General features: G+C 42.4%; 1 protein-coding gene across 3 annotated transcripts in view; it reads left to right on the top strand.

Moving 5' to 3' along the window:
* The window catches only part of LOC136856800 (serine/threonine-protein kinase WNK2), a 179095-nt gene that overhangs the window by 136628 nt on the left and 18819 nt on the right, over window positions 1-23648 (top strand). For all 3 annotated transcript variants that reach the window (XM_067134915.2, XM_067134913.2, XM_067134914.2), the window contains exon 2: window positions 8207-8500. In XM_067134915.2, coding sequence (XP_066991016.2) covers window positions 8222-8500 — 279 coding nt within the window. In that variant the 5' untranslated portion in view covers window positions 8207-8221. The remainder of the gene's footprint in view (window positions 1-8206; window positions 8501-23648) is intronic.

Genomic DNA, 23648 nt, shown 5'->3' with positions numbered 1-23648 from the left:
CTGCCGATAGTGGGATTCGAACCTACTATCTCCCGGATGCAAGCTCACAGCCGCGCGCCTCTACACGCACGGCCAACTCGCCCGGTGGTAAATCCATTTGACGTGGAGCGCTGTTGAAGGAAATCCATGTTTGTTGTTGCTGTTGTTGTTGTTACATTTTAAAATCATGTACACTGTGCATATCAAGCCTGCGTTATAACCTGTCATATCAGAGATATCAGAGCCAGAGTGAATGTGTGTAATTAATAGAGTTCAAGGCTTGGAGGTAAACGATCGTGGCCTGTTTATTAGGCATCACTCCGCAATTTTGCTTCAAGAAGGGAGCAACTGAATGTGTACTCCGTCTAAAACAACCAAACTAGTCTTAAGTACGAGACAGAGTGAAGGTTGAATCTGTGCAGCTACTGTGTTTTCTCTAAGACCAAAGTTTCAGCTTCACACATTTACTGTATCTCGTTAGATTTCCCAACAATTAGTATTTTTTCTCTACTATGAGAGGTTGTTTATTTAGAAATCATCTGTCAATATACGAAATGCGCATCTCATATTATTATTATTATTATTATTATTATTATTATTATTATTATTATTATTATTATTATTATTATTATTATTATTATTATTATTATTATTATTCACGTTGTTTCGGCCAACTAAGGACCACGTCATTTCAAGTGGCTACCTCCTAGAGCATTCGTTGCCGGTGTTGTGTCGTTTCTTTCTTCGATCCACGCTTTCCCTGTTTCCAACTTCGGCTTTTCTTGGAAAATCTTCTGGTCATGAAGTTTCTTCTTAAATGGTTTGCGTTCCAGGATATCATCATATGTGATGCCCACCTCTTACAGATCCTTTTTTCTACCCCACTGAACAAGGCTCCGATTATCTTCTTATGTTGGAATTAGGAGAAGATCCGCTTCGTTGATCTTACAGTGCTCATTCTTGTCACGTGACTATAAAAAACAATATTTCTCTTCCGCATCGTATCGGTTATCTTTTATTAGTGAAAATAGATCTAGTGCCGTCTTCTATATTCACCTATGTCCTTGAGGGGGCCCAAGATTTTCCTCCAAATCGTTTTCTTTTATCTCACGTTTCTGAATAAGGTCTTTATTATTATTATTATTATTATTATTACGATATGGAAGCATTATGTTTGGCCAATCGGATTTAAAGGCTATATCAACAGCATCCACTGATGAAAATGATCTAGAAGTTCTAACTCGGGAAATCAAAAGCTGCATAAGCATATCCATATACAAACCACCGTATACTGAATTCAAAGCCATGGTAGCTGCTAACACACACAAATAGTAAGTGGGGGCTTAAACTGCCACAACACCGCGTGGAGAAATGAACACGATGAGAAAGGAACAAAATTGCAGGAATGTGCGAAAGGAAATCATCTGAGCCTTCTCCATGATCCTAAACAACCTGCATCATTTAGCAGCGGCAGGTGAGAACGTGGCTGCAACCCTGACCTGATATTAACCAATTAAAACATCTCTCAACAGCGCATAAAAACAGTCCGTAACCCCATTTCAAATACTTAACACGGACCTATCATTTCTGAATAATACGCAGCAGTTAAGCCACAGAGAGTTGCGTTTCGAAGGACGTTCAATTTAAGGAAAGCCAACTGGCCGAAGTTTACAGACATACTTGATGCTGTATTTTCCACCACAGAATCCACACCTGAATCATACGATGCTTTTGTTGAGGCTATCAAGGGATGCTACAGAAGGACCATACCTCGTGGTGGTCGTACGTCATATATCCCTGGTGTTACTTCAGAGATTACTGCTCAGTTTACAGAGTATAAGGCGCTATTTGAAGAAGATACACTAGGCGCGGCAACATGGGCGGCTGGGAAGAAACTAGTTATATCGCTGGCAGCATCAGAAAGGGATTGCTGGATTAAAACTGTAGAAGAACTTTATCTAACTAGAAACAGACACAGAGCATGGAGAGTACTGAGGCGTCTTAACAACGAGCCAAACAGATCCACTGCACATTCCAACATCACTTCAGACCAGATAGCTCATGAGCTACTCATGAATGGGAAAGTCAGTCCCAAAGTCCAAGTACCTAAAATTTATCATGAGTTCCAGGAGAAAGGGAGTGAACTTACTATCCCATTCAAGGAGAGCAAAATTGGGAAAGCAGCCGGTTTAAACGACATCCGAATGGTGCAAATTAAGAATTCTTGTCCATCGACAAGAGCATGGATCTTGCAGATTTTCAATATCTGCATGAGCAAATGCCAAATACCGAAGATGTGGCGAAAGAGCAGAGTAATATCACAAGGAAGCAAACCATCCCAAGAACTGCAAGCCCATTAGTCTTCTTAGCCACCTCCATAAACTGTTTGAACGTATGGTTCTGAATATAATAATGCCTGTAATTGATCCTCTACTCATAACGGAACAAACAGGATTTCTGCCTAAGAAAAGCTGCACAGGCCAACCCTTGAATCCTACTCATTTTATACAGGATGGGTATGAAACTCACCAAGAGACAGCGGTGGTCTTTGTGGATCTAAGAGCAGCGTATAACACTGTTAATCACCGATTACTCCATGTCAAATTACTCAATCAAATCGAGGACTCCCATCTAACTATACCCTACTTACCAGCACTCTCCTTCAAAACCACAGATTTCTTGTTGGCTTCCAAGGTTAGCGCACTCGTAGGAGAGCACAGAAAAGTTTTTTTTTTTTTTTTTGCTAGGGGCTTTACGTCGCGCCGACACAGATAGGTCTTATGGCGACGATGGGATAGGAAAGGCCTAGGAGTTGGAAGGGAGCGGCCGTGGCCTTAAGTTACAGCCCCAGCATTTGCCTGGTGTGAAAATGGGGAAACCACGGAAAACCATTTTCAGGGCTGCCGATAGTGGGATTGGAACCTACTATCTCCCGGATGCAAGCTCACAGCCGCGCGCCTCTACGCGCACGGCCAACTCGCCCGGTGAAAAATTTTCTACCCCAGGGGAGTGTCTTGGCTCCAGTTCTCTTGAATATCTACACCCTACACCAACAACCAGCCGTTGGCTCCAGACACAAGAAGCTTCTTATATGCAGATGATCTAGCCCTTAGTGGCCCGTCTCCATGGCTAAATGGTTAACATGCTGTATTTCGACAACAAGGTCCCGGGTTCGATTCCCGGCAGGTATGGGAATTTTAACCATAATTGGTTAATTCCCCTGCCACGGGGATTGGGTGTATGTGTCGTCTTCATTATCATTTCATTATCATCACGACGCGCAGGTCGCCTACGGGAGTCAAATCAAAAGACCTGCACCAGGCCTCTCCGGAGGCCACATACCATTATTATTATTAGCCCTTAGTGCACAAGGCTCAAGCTTTGAATCCCTGGAGAGAAATCTGACAACTGTTCTTAGAAATCTGGCAAGTTACTACAATCAGAACCAACTCAGACCCAGCCCTTCTGAGACATAAACATGTGCCATCTATTTAAGGAATAGGTAAGCTCATCGTGAGACGTATAGAATGGTCAGGTATCCAACTGAAGAACTGTTACACTCCAAAATACCTGGTAGTAACCCTTGATAGAGCTTCCACGTTCACAACCCATTGTAAGAGAAATAAGATGAGAATCTCCACCCGAAGCAATCTTATTCGCAAATTGGTAGAGTCACAGTAGCACCCTCATTCTCAAACAACCTGAACTTCGGCAATGACACCGTATTTTTCTGCAGCTGAATATGCTTCCCCAGTCTGGTACAGTTCATCTCGTGCCAGACAGGTAGATACAGCTCTCAATGAAATCTTCAGGTTGATTACAGGTTGCTTAAAGCCTACTCCTACAGATGAGCTTTATTACCTGGCTGGAATGGTGCCACCCTGTATACGTAGAGAAGTAGCTGCCAACAGGGAGAGGCTTAAAGTGGAACAGAACAGCGCCCATCCGCTGCATGGACATAGTCTTCCTCAGCAACGGCTGAGATCCCGGAAGAGCTTCCTGAGGACATGAGGTGATTACCATCATATCAAAGAAGGCAAGGCTTGCGCTGTGCAAGAAGAGGACCCCTCACCTCCATTGATGATACCAGCAGCTGAGCGGTTACCAGCTGGACATAATGAAAGCTGGCTGGTGTGGAATTCCATGAACAGGCTACGATCAGGAGTGGAAGATCCAGGGATAACTTGAAGAAATGGGGGTTCGGCACAAGTGACACAAGGTGTGAATATGGACAAGAACAAACTACGAGCCACATGCTTCAGTGCCCTCTGCCCTCTGTGCCTGACATTTTGCACAGAGGATAATCTCCTACACAAGCCACTTCGAGTGCATTGGACAGTTACAAAATACTGGACATGTGTAATATGATCTCACATGTGATGTTTTGTTTACTTGAAGCTGACTTGTACATTAACTGTAAATTTGTATGTTTTTGACTGGAGCATAATAAGAAAGACATCTTAGTATAGGTCATGTGAGCTTCAGAAGAGTATATGCTCCCACCATCCAAACCCAGTTCTGTGTCAGATCGACTTTACGTTCAACACTTCACCAGGTACCCATTTCAGCTGTAGTCTGAATGAACCTCAGTGATACTGTATGTGCCTCTGCACAATTGGTAATTTCGTTTCTAAATTTCTCCCCTACAGAAAAAGGAATCGATCCCACGTTTTTTTTTCAAGTAAGCCAAGAAAGCCCTTAAATCAATCAGCCAGGCAACAACCTTATAATAATAATAATAATAATAATAATAATAATTATATAAAAACCACGTAACCACTCCACCCCATCACGTGCCGCGGTTAACAATTGTGGAAGCCTTTACCTTCCACTCCTCCAAGGGCCTTCAAGGCCTGCACGTAGGTAACTGTCTTTGTCTTTGTCTAAAAACCACGCCTGTTCTGCCTATACGTATTCAGAAGTAATATCAATATCTTAACAGAATATGTCGTCATATGATAGCATGGGGAAACGTAGTAAAGCGGTTGTCAATAAGTTGCTCACTGTAATCCGAGGATTAGATTGTAAATTGTTTGATCTACAGAACATATGTAAAGAACGCAATATAAAATTTCAATAAAAGTTGTAATCCTTTGAGAACAAGAAATTTGACCGGATTCTTGAAATACAGAGCTGTTCCTGATGACATCTGTAAAATAAACCACTAATGAAATTAATTAAAGGAAAGTGTAATTTTGAAGCCCACAAATGGCCTTGTTTCTTGCATGGATCAGGTTCAGCTAGCGCATTAATTAAATCTTGATCTGGTCGCGACATCGAATACCACTTGAGTGGCCACGTCCTTGAGTACGGCCTGGGCGCTTTTTTTGTGGAACTCCTCCGTGTAACTGCTTGTTGTGGCAGCTTAAGTGGATAAAATACTTAGGAATACATTCATTCCTTAGACAGCCTTTAGGCTAATACGGGAGCTGTAAGGAATCAAATTTGAAGGCATCAAACTGGAATGGCACCGGTTTTCTCCAAGCTTACAGCAAGATAAAATGCTGTTCAAGACATCGACGGTTTGGTTCTTTGCTAAACCTCCTTAGAATAGAAAGAATTACTGTTCAGGTAAATTTCAATTTCAAATTTATATCGGCGTATTACGTTGGCTGACATGCCTACCAATTTGATACGTTTCTAGTGCACAACGTGGGGTCACGTGAATTATTTTGGAATACGTGGAATGGTCTAGTTTGAAATCCGTGTATAATCCCTATATACGTTTGCTACTTGGCGTGGAGATTCGAACTAGGTTGGCCTCAGAGTGTAGTGTTTTACAAATAGCATTTATATTTTCTCCCGCTAGATTGTACAATATTTCGAAGGAAGAGAGGAAGGGGAATGAAGAGAGAGAGGTTTGTCGTGTTAGGCGTGAAAGTCAAAGTGTTAAGACTGCAGTCGTATCTAGAGTGAGCTAACACACCGGAGTAATTCAGGAACTGCGCTGCCGATGCTAATTTTGTTTTCAGTGTATATCCGTCAGAAGATGCTGGGAGGTTGATGGATGGGCCTTTGGGTCATTAGCAGAAACCCTGCTAGTCAGTCATAATTAGATCTGCACTTTTTTTAAATCTCGCTCACATCTTCACTGTTGTTGGATTCGCACCAAACTGATGGAGACAGTAAGTACGGAGGCGACGTGATGATTACCTACATTGATTACTAAGATGAATATCAGGAGAGAACGGTGATAGTCGGCTGGGGTAAGTAGCTCAGCGCTAGACTTCTGAGATGAAGTTGGGGGGTTCGATTCCGGCTCGGTTCAGTGGTATTTGGAGGTGTTCAAATACTTCAGCTTGATGTCGTCAGATTTAATGATACGTAAAAGAACCCCAGTGGGCCAAAATATTTCCACGTCGGCGCTTCCGAAAACCGTAAAAGAAGTTAGTGATACGTAAAACAAACAACATTATCATTGTTGTAATTGTCCGTCCGACTCATTGGCTGAATTGTCAGCGTTGAGGACTTCGGTTCAGAGGGTCCCGCGTTCGATTCCCGGCCGGGTCGTGGATTTTAATCGCCTGCTGGCCCGGGGACTGGGTGTTTGTGTGTGTCCCGACACTTTCCTCTTCATATTCAGACAACACACTACACTACCAACCACAATAGAAACATGCCATAGTGATTACATCCCTCCATATAGGGTTGGCGTCAGAAGGGCATCAAACCGTAAAACACGGCCAAATCCACATGTGCGACACAGTTCGCACCCGCGATCGCACAGGTGTGGGAAAAGCGGAAGAAAAAGAAAAAGAAGAATTGTTGTAATTGTGCGCCACTGTGGTGTAGTGGCTAGTGTGATTAGTTGCCACCCCCGGAAGCCCGCGTTCGATTCGCGGCCCTGCCACGAAATTTGAAAAGTGGTACGAGGGCTGGAACGGGGTCCACTCAGCCTCGGGAGGTCAAATGAGTACAGGGGTGTTTCATTCCCTCCTCAGCCATCCTCAAAGTGGTTTCCTGTGGTTTCCCACTTCTTCTCCAGGCAAATGCCCAGATGGTACCTAAATTAAGGCGACGGCCACTTCCTTGCCTCTTCCCTTCCTATCCCTTCTGATCTTCCCATCCCCCACAAGGACTTTGTTCAGCATAGCAGGTGAGGCCGCCTGGGCGAGGTACTTCCGCCCCCCCCCCCCCTTCCATGCTGTATGCACGACTCAAAACCTCACGCTCCAGGACACTGCCCTTGAGGTGGTAGAGTAGAATCCTCGTTGAGTTCGAGGGAAAAAGCCAACCCTGGAGGGTAAACAGATTAAGAAAGAAAGAAATAAAGAACTGTAATTGTGGACTTCGAGAATTCAAATACCAATTTAGCATATTCTTTCTTTTCCTGCCGCTTTCCCCACACCTGTGGGGTCGCGGGTGCGAACTGCGTCGCACATATGGATTTTGCCCTGTTTTACGGCCGGATGCCCTTCTTGACGTCAACCCTCTCTGTTTCTGTGGTGGTTGGTAGTGTAGTATGTTGTCTGAATATGATGAGGAGAGTGTTGGGACGGACATATACACCCAGTCCCCGAGCCAGAAGAATTAATCAGAAGCGATTAAAATCCCCGACCCGACCGGGAATCGAACCCGGGACCCTCTGAACCGAAGGCCAGTACGCTGACCATTCAGCCAACGAGTCGGACACCAATTTAGCATATTAAACTATTTAATATACACAGAAATACTTATTTTTCTACATCATTGTAACTACACGCACGTATTTGTGAATTATGTACAAATATTATATAGCTCAACACAGGCAGCATTTTCGAGAGGGAAGGATGACTTCAAACTGTGCTCATCTCGTTTCCACTCATAATACAAAACTATTGGAGTAATTGAAATGTATTTTTCTTAATACTAACATATTCCTGCTTTTCAAATGTTCACGGCAAACGAGTTTCTGTATAATTGAACTTTACCATTACTCTGTAGCCGAGTTTATTTCACATTTGTTTTTGTTGTTGTTTGAAAGTTTTCATTCCCCGACCGTTTCACATTTGAGCGCAAGCACTTTCATCGTAGACTCTATTGCGGATTAAGTTCTTAAATAGTGGTAATTTTTTTTACATTTATTTTAGGCAACATATTTAATTTATTTATTTACCGGTATTTATTTACCTCTTTATTCATCAACTGTACAAATACTTCAATATGTTATCGTTTCTATTATTTGTTTACTATATTCCTTCTTACTTCTTCTAAGTAGTATGTGACTCATGTGGCTTGTTTATTGCAGGTACCTCTGTGCCTCATGGCCGTACTGGCGGTGAGCGAGGCAGGCGCGGGCTACATTTACCCGCGGCCCGTCGGCACCTTGCTACGCTACGCCAATTCGTATACCCGTCCTAGTTACACGGCCGACACCCTGACAGTACTGGCTGAGCAGCCCTATGCAGTGGACAATTCTCTGGCAGCTGTTCCCTTGGTGGTGATCCCTCAGGATCACCTGCGAATTGTACAGCATGCTCGCATCAGCTCAATCTCACCCACCAAACCAACGGTCACGGTTGAGGCTCCCTCACTCCCTACGGTAAGTAATTTACTTCCAAGAATCTGGCTAAAATATTCTTAATTTTTATAAAATTAGCCAAATATCATTAAAAATGAGAAGAGTTTAATGATATAGCAACATATTATTCATCTTTTACGTTGATAACACATTTGTTCTTTATTCTTAAGGAGAAGAAATTCTGCTCAAGTTACAACACCACAAAATTCAGTTTACGGAGGAGAGAATGAACGATGATGAACTTCTATTTTTGGGCGTTTTGGTTAGTAAATCCATCGTTCTTCCCTGAGACGTACAGTTTTGGAAAGTTGCCACTGTATTTCATACTCCGTCAACATGTACTAAGCTTTGCAGAAGTAGGTGTGAAAAACTCATTTGAAATTTTCGTTTCTGAAAAATATCCCACAAAAGAATTGCGCGAATTAAGAAGTACTAAGACTGCCATCACGAGGCCTGGTCTCTAATGTATAATAGTATTGCCCATAAATCCACTCCCTGTTTTTTTTTTTTTTTTTTTTTTTTTGCTATTTGCTTTACGTCGCACCGACAAAGATATGTCTTACGGGGACGATGGGATAGGAAAGGGCTAGGAATTGGAAGAAAGCGTCGTGGCCTTAATTAAGGTACAGCCCCGGCATTTGCCTGGTGTGAAAATGGGAAACCACGGAAAACCATCTTCAGGGCTGCCGACAGTGGGGCTCGAACTCACTATCTCCCGATTACTGGATACTGCCCGCACTTAAGCGACTGCAGCTATCGAGCTTGGTCTCCCTGTTTTCATATCTCATCGCAGTACCACAAGTGAGTTAGAAAATATTTATCCCGAACCTGAATGTTAGTACAGTTATTGAGCTCGTAGCACCTGATCATGCAACAAATCAGATATTCCGTTACGAAAATTATCCTAGACAAGTCCTTGTGAAGAGGGATACATGTTCTTCTCTGCTTGAACCGGTGTCAAGAATTAAGAGCTTACGTCCTAATACAAGGAGCACTGAAGCGTTTAAGAGGAAGTGACATCCCATATCATCTGGTAGGGCATTCCGAGCATGTCTCACATTACCTCCATCAGCTAAACAAGCTAAGCACTGCCTGGCATTCTCCAATCGTCAGTGCTCCGCGTGCGACAGTAGCGTAGGTAAAAACAAAGGGGCTCCGGCCAAACTTTCCGGTCAGGCTCGTAGTGCATTTACAACTATTAATTCTACTATCTAAGATATGAACAGAAGTTCAAAACTTTAAAATAGAGAGCAATCTTGCAGTAGTTTTACGTCGTGACTGTTAATATCGTGATTATTGGCCATGGGGACCTTCAGTTTTACGTGGAATCGAACCATTGGGATGTGACATTTCAAGACTCCTACTACATTGGCTAGAATTCGATCCACGGCCGCCTTAATGAGAAGCCAGTGCTTGCGCTACTCGGCTATCACTCTACCCTTGTGATTTACAGACATTTACAGTTATTTTGAGCGTTCTAATGCAAGAAAGTCAAGTGCTTCCTGAAACATACCTTTCTTTCTTAATCTGTTTACCATCCAGGGTTGAATTTTCCCTCGGACTCAGTGTGGGATCCCACCTCTACCGCCTCAAGGGCAGTGTCCTGGAGCGTGAGACATTGGTTCGGGGGATAAAACTGGGGAGGATGACCAGTATCTCACCCAGGTGGCCTCACCTGCCATGCTGAGCAGGGCCTTGCGAGGGGATGGGAAGATTGGAAGGGATAGACAAGGAAGAGGGAAGGAAGCGGCCGTGGCCTTAAGTTAGGTACCATCCCGGTATTTTCCTGGAGGAGAAGTGGGAAACCACGGAAAACCACTTCCAGGATGGCTGAGGTGGGAATCGAACCCACCTCTACTCAGTTGACCTCCCGAGGCCGAGTGGACCCCGTTCCAGCGCTCATACCACTTTTCAAATTTCGTGGCAGAGCCGGGAATAGAACCCGGGCCTCCGGGGGTGGCAGCTAATCACACTAACCACTACACCACAGAGGCGGACCCTAAAACATATATTCAACAAAATATTTTGCTCTGGATCAATCCAAAGCTTCTATTATCAACAAGCACAACACTTGTGCTTCCGCCGCATCTGCACATCCTAGTGGTGTCGTATGTGCTTTGTATCACATACAGACCTGGCCCTGTATACGGTCGGATGCCCTTCCTGACACCAGCCCTACGTGGCGGGCTGCATTCACTATTGCGTGTATCGGTGACCGTTGTTAGTGTGGTGTGTTGTACGTATATGAAGAAGAGTTCTTTGAGACAAACACAAACGAGAGTTCCTCGAGTCACAGGAATCAATCAGACGTGGTTGAAATCTCCAAACCAGACGGAAATGTAATCCGGGAACTTCTGAACCGAAGACCGCGACGCTGATCATTCAGCCAAAGAGGCGTACATCCACAACCTCAACACTAATAGCCATCTTTGCACCGAGTACCCATTTCTGCTGTAAATAGTGTGACCATCGGTAGCAGCAGAAGTCTCGTTGTTAAAGCTCTTTTACTTTCCAATAGGGATTTGAAACCACGTCCATCATGTTTGACTTTTATCGCCGTAGAAAGTCAGCATCCATTAAAAATTAAAGTAGTTTGTAAAGAGAAGTTACAACAGTACTAAATTATAAATATCGTTACTTGTTTTCTTTTTAATGACAACGTAGGTGAGCCGTGTTCTAGACATGGCCGCCTGGTATTCTGTCAGTCTACTGTAGCTACTTGTTTTAAAATATAATTGGCATGCAACGGTGAACTCGCAAATTCTGAAACATTTTCTTCAATGTATGACTGCGTTACTTAAACGGAGTTACCTAAAATACATTTAATAAATATGTGGTGGTAACGATCTCTACATATATTTCCTATTACTTTAAAGTAAGAAGCTTAGTAGGGATGTATTTAAGAATCTTTCTAAACCAGGAAAATAACCGGCTATCTTTAATCCACATGTGACCAAGAAATCCTTTGGCTCGTATTAATTATTACAGGGCGATATAAGCACAAATATGAACATTTAATGTGAGGCGTGCCATAATGCCAGAACAGGTGCCTTAATATACAAACTGGCTAGATAGCCAAAGAGATGCGATGATAGACCACAGTGTTAACCGTTTGAGAAGTACCTTGTTTCTGCATTCGATATAAACACTTTTATAGATATGACCTTAAACTTTTTAAATCAAACCCTTTTTTTTTTTACAAGTTGCTTTACTCCGCACCGACATAGATAGGTCTTATGGCGACGATGGGAAAGCAGAGAGCTAGGAATGGTGAGGAAGCGGCGTGGCCTTAATTAAGGTACAGCCCCAGCATTTGCCTGTTTGCAAATGGGAAACAATGAAAAACCATCTTCAGTGTGGTGCGAACCCAATAACTCCCCAATGAAAGCTCACAGCTACGCGCCCCTAACTGTACGGCCAACTCGCTCGGTAAAAACTAACTGTACAAAATGTTTATTTAAACCAACAACTAAGAAATGTGTTTAGCATGAAGCTTTAGTAACATGAAGCAAGCTTTACCATCAAATGGAAATAAAACTCTGTTATGGGTATTTGCTTCCTATTTCTTACGTAATAATTCATTGAAATGCACTCAGCACGTGAAACAGAGACAATTGTAGACCGGCACCTTCACTGAGTCACTAAAGTGACAAATTAACATCCTGGCATCACGGAAACAGAAAAGAAATTCGTCATTAGATCTTGCTCATGTTACCACAAAGTTATATACACTGACTGACAGAGCAAATGCAACACCAAGGAGGAGTGGTTCGAAAGGGATGAAAGTTGGGGAAAAAACAGAGACGGCACGGACGAATAATTGATGTTTATTTCAAACCGATATGCAGGTTACACAATGCGCACGGCATCGACTCAGTAGGATGTAGGACCACCGCGAGCGGCGATGCACGCAGAAACACGTCGAGGTACAGAGTCAATAAGAGTGTGGATGGTGTCCTGAGGGATGGTTCTCCATTCTCTGTCAACCATTTGCCACAGTTGGTCGTCCGTACGAGGCTGGGGCAGAGTTTGCAAACGGCGTCCAATGAGATCCCACACGTGTTCGATTGGTGAGAGATCCGGAGAGTACGCTGGCCACGGAAGCATCTGTACACCTCGTAGAGCCTGTTGGGAGATGCGAGCAGTGTGTGGGCGGACATTATCCTGCTGAAACAGAGCATTGGGCAGCCCCTGAAGATACGGGAGTGCCACCGGCCGCAGCACATGCTGCACGTAGCGGTGGGCATTTAACGTGCCTTGAATACGCACTAGAGGTGACGTGGAATCATACGCAATAACGCCCCAAACCATAATGCCACGTTGTCTAGCGGTAGGGCGCTCCACAGTTACTGCCGGATTTGACCTTTCTCCACGCCGACGCGACACTCGTCTGCGGTGACTATCACTGACAGAACAGAAGTGTGACTCATCGGAGAACACGACGTTCCGCCATTCCCTCATCCAAGTCGCTCTAGCCCGGCACCATGCCAGGCGTGCACGTCTATGCTGTGGAGTCAATGGTAGTCTTCTGAGCGGACGCCGGGAGTGCAGGCCTCCTTCAACCAATCGACGGGACATTGTTCTGGTCGATATTGGAACAGCCAGGGTGTCTTGCACATGCTGAAGAATGGCGGTTGACGTGGCGTGCGGGGCTGCCACCGCTTGGCGGCGGATGCGCCGATCCTCGCGTGCTGACGTCACTCGGGCTGCGCCTGGACCCCTCGCACGTGCCACGTGCCACATGTCCCTGCGCCAACCATCTTCGCCACAGGCGCTGCACCGTGGACACATCCCTATGGGTATCGGCTGCGATTTGACGAAGCGACCAACCTGCCCTTCTCAGCCCGATCACCATACCCCTCGTAAAGTCGTCTGTCTGCTGGAAATGCCTCCGTTGACGGCGGCCTGGCATTCTTAGCTATACACGTGTCCTGTGGCACACGACAACACGTTCTACAATGACTGTCGGCTGAGAAATCACGGTACGAAGTGGGCCATTCGCCAACGCCGTGTCCCATTTATCGTTCGCTACGTGCGCAGCACAGCGGCGCATTTCACATCATGAGCATACCTCAGTGACGTCAGTCTACCCTGCAATTGGCATAAAGTTCTGACCACTCCTTCTTGGTGTTGCATTTGCTCTGTCAGTCAGTGTATATAATTATTTCACATATACGTTGTCCGACTCGTTGGCTGAACGGTCAGCGTACTGGCCTTCGGTTCAGAGGGTCCCGGGTTCGATTCCCGGCCGGGTCGGGGATTTTAACTTTCATTGGTTAATTCCAGTGGCCCGGGGGCTGGGTGTTTGTGCTGTCCCCAACATCCCTGCAACTCACACACCACACATAACACTATCCTCCACCACAATAACACGCAGTTCCCTACACATGGCAGATGCCGCCCACCCTCATCGGAGGGTCTGCCTTACAAGGGCTGCACTCGGCTAGTAATAGCCACACGAAATTATTATACATACACGTTCTTCACTTAGGGTTGGCGTCGGGAAGATCACTCGGCCGTAAAACTGACCTTAATACACATGTAGTGTGATCCTAAGAATGTAGGACTGCCTGAGCTATAGAAATGTACAGTCATTAAAGAAAGAACCTGCGATAACCACTATGTGAAATATTTCAGTTTAGAACTTTGGCCGGTACGGTTTAATACTGTGCGAGTAATAAAAAAGAAATTTCGCTCTTGATGATTTATGTACTGCGGGTCAGTATTTATACCACAACAGTATCACAGGAGCAACGACGATATTCTATTTTACATCACTCAGTAATATTCTTTGTAGTTCGCAGTCTTTGCTGAATGGTCAGCGTAGCAGCCTTCGGTCCAGAGAGTCCCAGGTTCTATTTCTGTTCGAGTCGCGGATTTTAATCACGTACGCTTAATTACCCTGACTCGGCGAACGGATGCTTGTTACACTCTTCTATACCCAACACAGAACATTAAAAAACACGCAATAGAGATTATATCCCATCTGGAAGGATATCGACCCGTAAAAGAAAGGTCGAAGTCCACATACGCGACGCAGTTTGCACCCGCTACTCCATCGGGGTGTGGGAAAAGTGGCGGGAGAAAATTAAGAATAAGATTCCTCTAATACCGTAAACTGCATATCGTCGTTTTGAAACAAAACCTCCTATGTGAAAATATTTTTGGAGATATACCGACCCGCAGCACATACATTATGAAGAGCGAGAATGCCTTGACAATATTCACACAATATTGCACCTTAGATGACAGAACCTTACCGGCCAAAGTTCAAACAAAAATATTTCACATAGGAGGATTTGTCCCGGCAGCGACGATATTTCATTTTGATGTAGGCCTATGTTGAGTCATCAGCCGGCCAGTATCCAGTAATCGGGAGATAGTAGGTTCGAACCCCACTGTCGGCAGCCCTGAAGATGGTTTCCGTGGTTTCCCATTTTCACACCAGGAAAATGCTGGGGCTGTACCTTAAGTAAGGCCATGGCCGCTTCCTTCCCATTCCTAGACCTTTCCTAAGACATCGTCGCTATTTAAGACCTATTTGTGTCGGCGCGACGTAAAGCAAATAGCAAAAAAAAAAATAGCATCGGCAATCCTAGGCGTCACTGAAGAGCTCTACTAGATGATATAGGAGTCAAGCATTTTCGTGTTGCTTATTCCACTGAACCGGGTTATATTACTTTTTAGTCTATCAAGCGCATTGAAATGCATATACCAAAGGACCCCATGAACGACATTTTCACACTATTCACGTCAGTGAAAGTCTGCGTAAGGAATGGCATTACTGGCATTGTTCACACCTCAGTAACTTCCATTCTTTCACATCCAATAATGAGACTGAGAAAGATGAGTGAAAGTTCTAGCCCATACCAGAAGACAAATTTCACTGCAAATACTATGTTTCGCCAGAAATGAATCTGAGCTTTTCATAAAGATATAACGTGAGTTATTATTCCATTCAAGCTACTCAACTTCAGTTAAATTAAAACATGGATTGACTAATTTCTTAAACATGCCAGTGAGCCTTCAGATTTCTAATTTTGTTTATATCGTGTTCATATAGCCACAAAACATCTAGTTTTACATTGAATCCGATGCACAGGGACGTGACATTCCATTTCAGTAAACTGACATGTATTATCTGGGAATTGAATCGTGACCGTCTTGATGAGAGACTACTGACGATATCACCGAGCTATCACTTGGTTATTGTTACGTCAACTCACAGTCCACGGTAAATGGGGATGCTATATATGTCGAGGGTTGGGGTACCTCTGCCTACAGTCATGAAATATGAGAGCCCTCAAATCAAATGTGACAGACATTACTGAACACTACATGCAGTGATATCTCGTTTGATCGGTTGAAGAAACCATTAGAGTCAATGACCATCCATGCTATTGAGAGTAATGGATTTCCTCGTGGCCCTGACATTTATTACGGGACAGTTATTGTTAATCTAGATATAGTAACCGGGCACAACAGCTGTTACACGTGTAAGGGCCCATTAGCACGTCACCGCTCCAGACACTACCATTAAACACGCCCTAGTTCCATCGCAGACGAACGATCTGCTACAGACGTTTAACTGTCGTACCTAACCTTAACTGCTAGCGGTGATAAGAAAACTCCTCCTGCCGAACAGGTGTTTGTAAAGGCGTATATTCATAATGTGTACTGTACTTCATTATCACTCTCGTTATTTCCTTTCGTGTGAGAAATTTTACTCTGGAAATAAGTTGATACTTCGTAGAGTGAAGGATCAATTTTCAATGTTAACCTTACAAACTAGGCTCTGTATAGAAAGAATTTATTATTATTACTAGCTGATGTACCCATGCTCCGCTACGAAATTCTACATTGTATACGTGGTCCCTAGAAGACCCTAACGCAGAAAGCGAGAAAGAAAGAAAGAAAGAAAGAAAGAAAGAAAGAAAGAAAGAAAGAAAGAAAAAATCATAATAAAAGGATTGGCTGCTTGGTATGGCTCTCATGATTGTGAGGCTGTATTCGGGTTACAGTGGGTTCGAACCTGACTATCAGCAGCTCTGAATATGATTTTCAGAGGTTTCCCATTTTCACACCAGGCAAATTCTAGGGCTCTGCCTAAAAAGACCATTATTAACATCATCACATGGCCTTAGTTACCGTATTGGAGATATTTGTATCTGGTGCCATTTAGGCCACCCGAGTTTTTCCTTAATACATGACCAGATGGCAGAGAAACCAGAACACTGCTGGGCGATCTTCGGTCGAGTTTAAATTTTGTCGAGTGAAACAAAATGTGTCACTAGAGATCTTTTATATGCCGACATCGTGCAATATACCGACTCGTTGGCTGAACGGTCAGCGTACTGGCCTTCGGTTCAGAGGGTCCCGGGTTCGATTCCCGGCTGGGTCGGGGATTTTAACCTTAAATGGTTAATTACAATGGCAAGGGGGCTGGGTGTATGTGTGGTCTTCATCATAATTTCATCCTCATCACGATGCGCAGGTCGCTTACGGGTGTCAAATAGAAAGACCTGCACCTGACGAGCCGAACTCGTCCTGGGATATCCCGGCACTAAAAGCCATACGACATTTCATTTCATTTCATCGTGCAATATAGACAGCTGAATGCAACATTCCTTGCTCCTTGTTGTCTCCGAAAAGCGTAAATGTAGTTAAAGGGACGTAAAACGAATAACTTTGCTTACAAACCGACCTTGCCACTTAAGTCGGCAAGGGCAAAGTATTGTCAGATAACATGTGTCCATTTGGTGACTGCATTTGTAAAGGATTCTAACTAAATTTGGTAAGTAAATGGCCACGGTCTGTATGGTAGCCATCATTCTGGCATTCATCTATAACTGAAGAGATAAACCACGATTAAACACTTGCAGCATCGCTTTTCTTCTCAGTTACACCATCTAAGGCTGTTTGCGTCCCATCCAATCCCTAAAATCGGTCTCGAATTCTTGACAATGTCGCGAATCGAATCCGCGACGGCCAGATGAACACCGCAAACAATATTGTATGCATTATAAGCTCTGCTATTTCATATTCTTTATGCTATGTTCATTTAACCTATATATTTCGTACACCACTGATATAACTTTCAGTAGGTGATATTATTCAATCCAGTGGGTATTACGACAGGAAATTAAACATGCATGGAAAATATCAGGCCGACTCAGTGAAGCAAAATAAATAAATAGGTGAAGAAGAAGAAGAAGAAGAAGAAGAAGAAGAAGAAAAGAAGAAGAAGAAGACGGACCTCGATGTTAAAGGGTAGTTTGCATCGTTGCATTATTCACCAATAAAAGAGAACGATGTAAAAGCGATAGAGGCACTTACAGCGTATGCGATACATAACATTTCTTCTATCATTTATGGTTTCGGAGTTAGCAAACGGTTGGTCCAGGTTCGATTCTGTCTTCTCGCGCAAATTTTATGGAAATTAAAATCTCACTCTCGGACATTCTAGACGTTGTTTTTCGCTTTACACCACCTTATTTTGAAGCAAGTGCTGGGATAGTATCCCCCGAGCGACGGCCTCTTTCTTCCCTATTATAGACTTAACTGATCATAAACACACACACGAGTACAAGACGCTAAACAAGTACAGACTATCAGACTTGACACACACTAATAACATGGACTGTCAACGAAGATATCGTAAATCCCTTTTAGTAATCATTAATAGTATTTTAAAATAGGCGTGAACGAAGAGTAAAGGCACATTCGGTATTTATATTCAAGGACTTTAAGTAGACAGACCATAAATAACTCAAGTAGCAAGTTGTTAGTCTTCCAAGCAAGCACATGGTACCTTTGAGAAGTGAGATTTAAAGAGAGACAGAAGGAGAATATGGTGCAGCAGCAGGTTAGAAAGAGAAACAGGATACTCGTCAAGTAATAAGCTAATGTAGAGAGACATGCTATGCATGAAGGTGGTGAGATGAGCTGTTGGAACTTGCTGCTAGTGCCTAACTACAAAAAAGCATCGTTCATTCCACCTTACATTCATTGGATTTCTGTATTAATTGATATAGGGGAACGTTCAATAGTAACGTTCCTTCATTGTTCAAGTTTAAAATGTTTAAAAATCAATTATCACTCGGTTTCTTAACTACAAAATTTCTAGAATGTTACATACATCTTCTCTATTAGGGAAAAGTTAAACTCAGTGTATTTCTGTAATCGCTGTGTCGTTAACTCATATTCCATTTCTAAATACAGTATAAAACGAACATTTGTAACTCTGAATATTCACCAATATTATTGAAATTTGAAGAAACTTACCGCTCCGCTTTCCTTTACTCATACAGTAGATATGCCATATGTTAGGTGGATAGCACGTGGTGTCCCAGTACTGCACTGAAAATAGAAAAGCAAACCTTAGTATTCCATACATTGGTAGTAGTAAAAGACATCCTACTATGCTAACGAAGTAGACCGTACAACTAGCGTCTCAGCGCCGAGTGTTTTGAAGCGAGAAATAATCCGGTTTCGGACAGAAGAGTTCCCTTAAGAGTATAATGGTCCCTCAGTGAAGGAGATGCCATTGAATCCCATCATTGTAGCGTCTGTTCCCTAGAGGGGGCCCTACAGAATAAAGGTAATGTCAGTACTCCAGGTCATGGGCGATTACCAACGGCGGTTATACCCCTGGTTAGGGGCGTCTGAATTAAAATCAGAGTAGGCAACGGAAAACTGGTCATATTTTACCTAAGACATCACTATGGTGAGGAATTATTCTTATTAAAAAGGAACTAACATTTTAGTTACTATGTTCCTCTGTTAGACGTTATTTAGAATATGGTTGCAGACCATGAAAAGCCAATATTCATTATTCAAAAAGGAATTAGTTACATACTGATAATACATCGAATAATATCATAAAAAGGAGGTTTTCAGCTCTTTTGAATTGAACACAGATCTTCGACCGATTTACAATATAACACCATGCATTAAAAAGGAAAGGATTACGATATGTTCAATGCAGGATAGAATGTGTTATCACAACACTTAACCAATAATATCAAAATTTTGCTTGACAATGGAGAGATCAATGATATAGCTAGGGCTGGGCTGAGTGGCTCAGACGGTTGAGGGACTGGCCTTCTGAACCTTATTTGGCAGGTTTTATCGTGGCTCAGTCCGGCAGTATTTTAAGGTACTCAAATACATCAGCCTCGTATCGGTATATTCACTGGCACGCAAAAGCACTTTTGCGAGACTAAATTCCGGCAACTCGTCGTCTCCGAAAACCGTAAAAGTATTTATTGAGACGTAAAGTTAATAACTTTATTATTACGAAATAGATAGGGAGTTAAATGTAATATAATGAAAGCAAGAGGAGTAACATGAACATTTAATTCAAGGGACGCGTGAAACCAAAAACACATAATGATAAGAACTATAAAGATTTTCGACAGGAAGCATTTGCCTTTATTGACAATTCTTTCATGGCTCTCATCCAAGTAGATTAATTACCCCATGAATAGTAACGGATAACGGATTCTAAGAATCCGAACCTAATAATAATAATAATAATAATAATAATAATAATAATAATAATAATAATAATAATAATAATAATAATAATAATAATAATAATAATAATAATGGCAATAATTGGTTACAAGAAAACTATACAATTGATTTTCAAAACTATTCGACAGCCTATTTTTCTCGAGGTAAAAAAAGAAATCTGAATAATTTAGAAAATGATAGGGAACAAGAAAATGCCCTAAGTACAAAAATAGTTTTAAAGGGAATAACCAAGTCCAAATCCGGCTTGCATCATTGCATGTTCAGTCACTCAAAGCATAGCACTGAAGCTAAAGACGTATTTAAGGAAGGGAAGTAAAGTTATTTCTGCTTTAAGCAGCAAATAAAACGTTTCATTACTTTAATCTTTCTCCTGCTTTGACGTGCTCACAAGATGTAATGGCCATCCATCATGGCGTGAAAGATGATCGAGGGAAAATTCAGCTCCCCAGTGGAGTGTTCCGCTGGTGCTTGGCGATGTGTAATCCGAGGCGGCCCAGTATTTATACAACACACTGCTGCTTCCCAGCTGGGGAAATATTGATCATTTATTTTGTTAAATTTATTGTTTAATTAATGAGCTGCCTGGCCGAGGCGATAAAAGCGTGCTCGGTTCATCCGGAAGGGCGTAGGTTCGAATCCCCGTCAGGAAGTCGTAAAATTTAAGAAACGAGATTTCCACTTCCGGGGGTGCACATGGCCCTGAGGTTCACTCAGCCTTTACTCCCATTTATTCGCACATGCCAAGAAGGTTATGTACCATGATTTGTATGGGGTGATGATGTTATGGTTTGGAGCACTGAAAGTGGTCGAAATACATCTAATTGGTACAGATTCGGCCTATTGCTTTCCCATCACGTCCATTCAAAATTGTTACACACAGCACTGGAACTTTTTAAAATTTTATTTTACGAGCGTAAAGAAAGTTGGTGGTAAGAAAATGTTCTTTTTTTTAAATTCCGCTAAAACATATATTTAAAAATGTAGCCTTACGATTGTTCAGTAGTCCGCCTCCACACGGCCCACCCTCGGAAACGCTAACTAGAATACATACATCACAGACGCTGGGTGGTAACACTAGAAGATACATAATCCCGTTCCATAACTCTCAGGTAAACTCCTAATTATTTCCTTCATCTTCAGGTGTTTCCGAAGTATTAAAAAACCAAGATTTTCAGATCACTGTAGGCTCCTCGTAACGGGATAAGCGTGAAATGATAAATCTTCTTACCAGTAACGAGCAGTTCGATACATATTCCATTCAGTGAACGGCGATAATTTATGACTGTGTACACCTTTACTGCAAACACGGCCTTCTTCTCAGAGCATAAATCTTGAAACGGTTCTGTCTGCAAAAGTGTTGGAGCCAATTAAAGTCAAGTATTCAAAATCAAACGTGCCTCCCTTTACTTCCACACAGAAGAATTTTAACATCAAATACCTTTCACATCATTAACAATGGGAAGTTTGGAGAACATTCATTATATTCTATATAACTCCGAATAAGAGGCAATAATCCATACTGGTTGGATACCGGTTAGATGCGTGTCTCTAGTTTCTTCGGGTGAATGGTACGAAAAAAATTCGTCCACTTCGTGAATGATTAAACTGAGGTTTCCAGACTTTCCGAGCTTAATTATTATTAATAAAATGAAATGGCGTATGGCTTTTAGTGCCGGGAGTGTCCGAGGACAAGTTCGGCACGCCAGATGCAGGTCTTTTTTATTTTACTCCCGTAGGCGACCTGCATGTCGTGATGAGGATGAAATTATGATGAAGACGACACATACACCCAGCCCCCGTGCCAGCGAATTTAACCAATTAAGGTTAAAATTCCCGACCCTGCCAGGAATTGAACCCGGGGCCCCTGTGACCAAAGGCCAGCACGCTAACCATTTAGGCATGGAGCCGGACATATTATTATTATTATTATTATTATTATTATTATTATTATTATTATTATTATTATTAGTGATTCACATCGAAAAAATATCTGTCGACCTGCTACCTTTTTCTCGCTTCCTATATTCGAGGAACTGGGAAATTAAGAATTCAAAGCATTTTCTTGGAGTGGCTCTAAGTGATGAAAATCCCGGGAAATACAGCACACAGAATACACACAAAAACATCAGGGATTAAACCACTTAACTTCAGATATTATTTTCATCGTTAATGTTTTGTACCACACGGCAATGTTTCAGGCTGATTTATGCTATTTACTTGTTTAAAGAGGCCAAACATCGACGTCATGGGCCCTATTTCAGAAATGAAAAGAGTAAAGAAATTACCTTCCAGGAATAGGAATGAACTGCTGGAAAAATGCAAATGTATACAGTAGACTCCCGTTAATCCTAATCCTGGTAAACCGAAAATGTGGTTAATCCAAAATAAAATGGAAAAATATTGGATATGAAATTTATTTATTTATTTATTTATTTATTTATTTATTTATTTATTTATTTATTTATTTATTTATTTATTTATTTATTTGTGTCCTTTTATGTGACGAAGTTAGAACTCTAGGGCCTTTCTTACACATAACGACGTAGATTTTTTACAAGATGCTTTACGTCGCACAGAGAGTTCTTATGGTGATGATGGGATAGGAAAGGGCTAGGAGTGTGAAGAAATCGGGCGTGACTTTATTTAAGGTACAACCCCAGCATTTGCCTGGTGGTAAAATAGGAAACCACGGAAAACCATCTTCTCGACTCCCGACAGTGGGGTTCGAACCCAGTAACCAAATGCTGTTTACAATCGAAATAAAATAAAAAAATCATTAAACTAAAATACAATTAATAGAACTGAAAATGAATTTAAATAAATTAACAACCTATGTTGATATTAAAACAGGCATAGTTTATGTTAAATAGAAGACTTAATGTAAATATCAAATAAAATAAAGTTAATCAAATAATCCAGATCATCAAAGTTAAGTAATGAAAAATACTCAAGCTTAAAAAAAAGAAAACTAGACCATATTGTACTTTAAGAGCAAGTATAAACGCAGTAACTTAATAAATAAAAAACTAAAAAACCCATGGCGCAACAGCCCCGAAGGGCCACGGCCCACCAAGTGACCGCTGCTCAGCCCGAAGGCCTGCAGACTACGAAGTGTCATGTGGTCAGCACGACGGATCCTCTCGGCAGCTATTCTTGGCTTTCGAGACCGGGGCCGCCTTCTCACCGTCAGATAGCTCCTCATCTGTAATCACGTGGGCTGAGTGGACCTCGAACTAACCGTCAGATGCAGGTAAAAATCCCTGACCTCGCCAGGAATCGAACACGAGGCCTCTGGGTAAGAGGCAGGCACGCTACCGCTACACCACGGGGCCGGCAAATATAATTAACACTGCAATAAATGCAGTGCATGATCCTAATAAATTCTCAGAATGAAATAAAAAATCAAAACACTGCACAGTTTTAGAATTTATTCTTTAAAACTATACTAAGCTATATTTAGACTATACCTACGTGCCCCTAACCACGCGGCTATTTCGCTTAGTAATCTAATAGTCTGTGACACAGAAAAATGTGAATGGTGGACAGGTTTGATGGAAAGACGATGCGTCAGTGCTGTTAAGTGGGTAGTTTGAATATTTACTGTAGTAAAGTAATCGTTCATTTCGTCACG

The sequence above is a fragment of the Anabrus simplex genome, chromosome 1, assembly GCF_040414725.1.
Source record: "Anabrus simplex isolate iqAnaSimp1 chromosome 1, ASM4041472v1, whole genome shotgun sequence".
Classification (NCBI taxonomy): Eukaryota; Metazoa; Arthropoda; class Insecta; order Orthoptera; family Tettigoniidae; genus Anabrus; species Anabrus simplex.
This window is presented reverse-complemented; position numbering and strand designations above follow the sequence as displayed.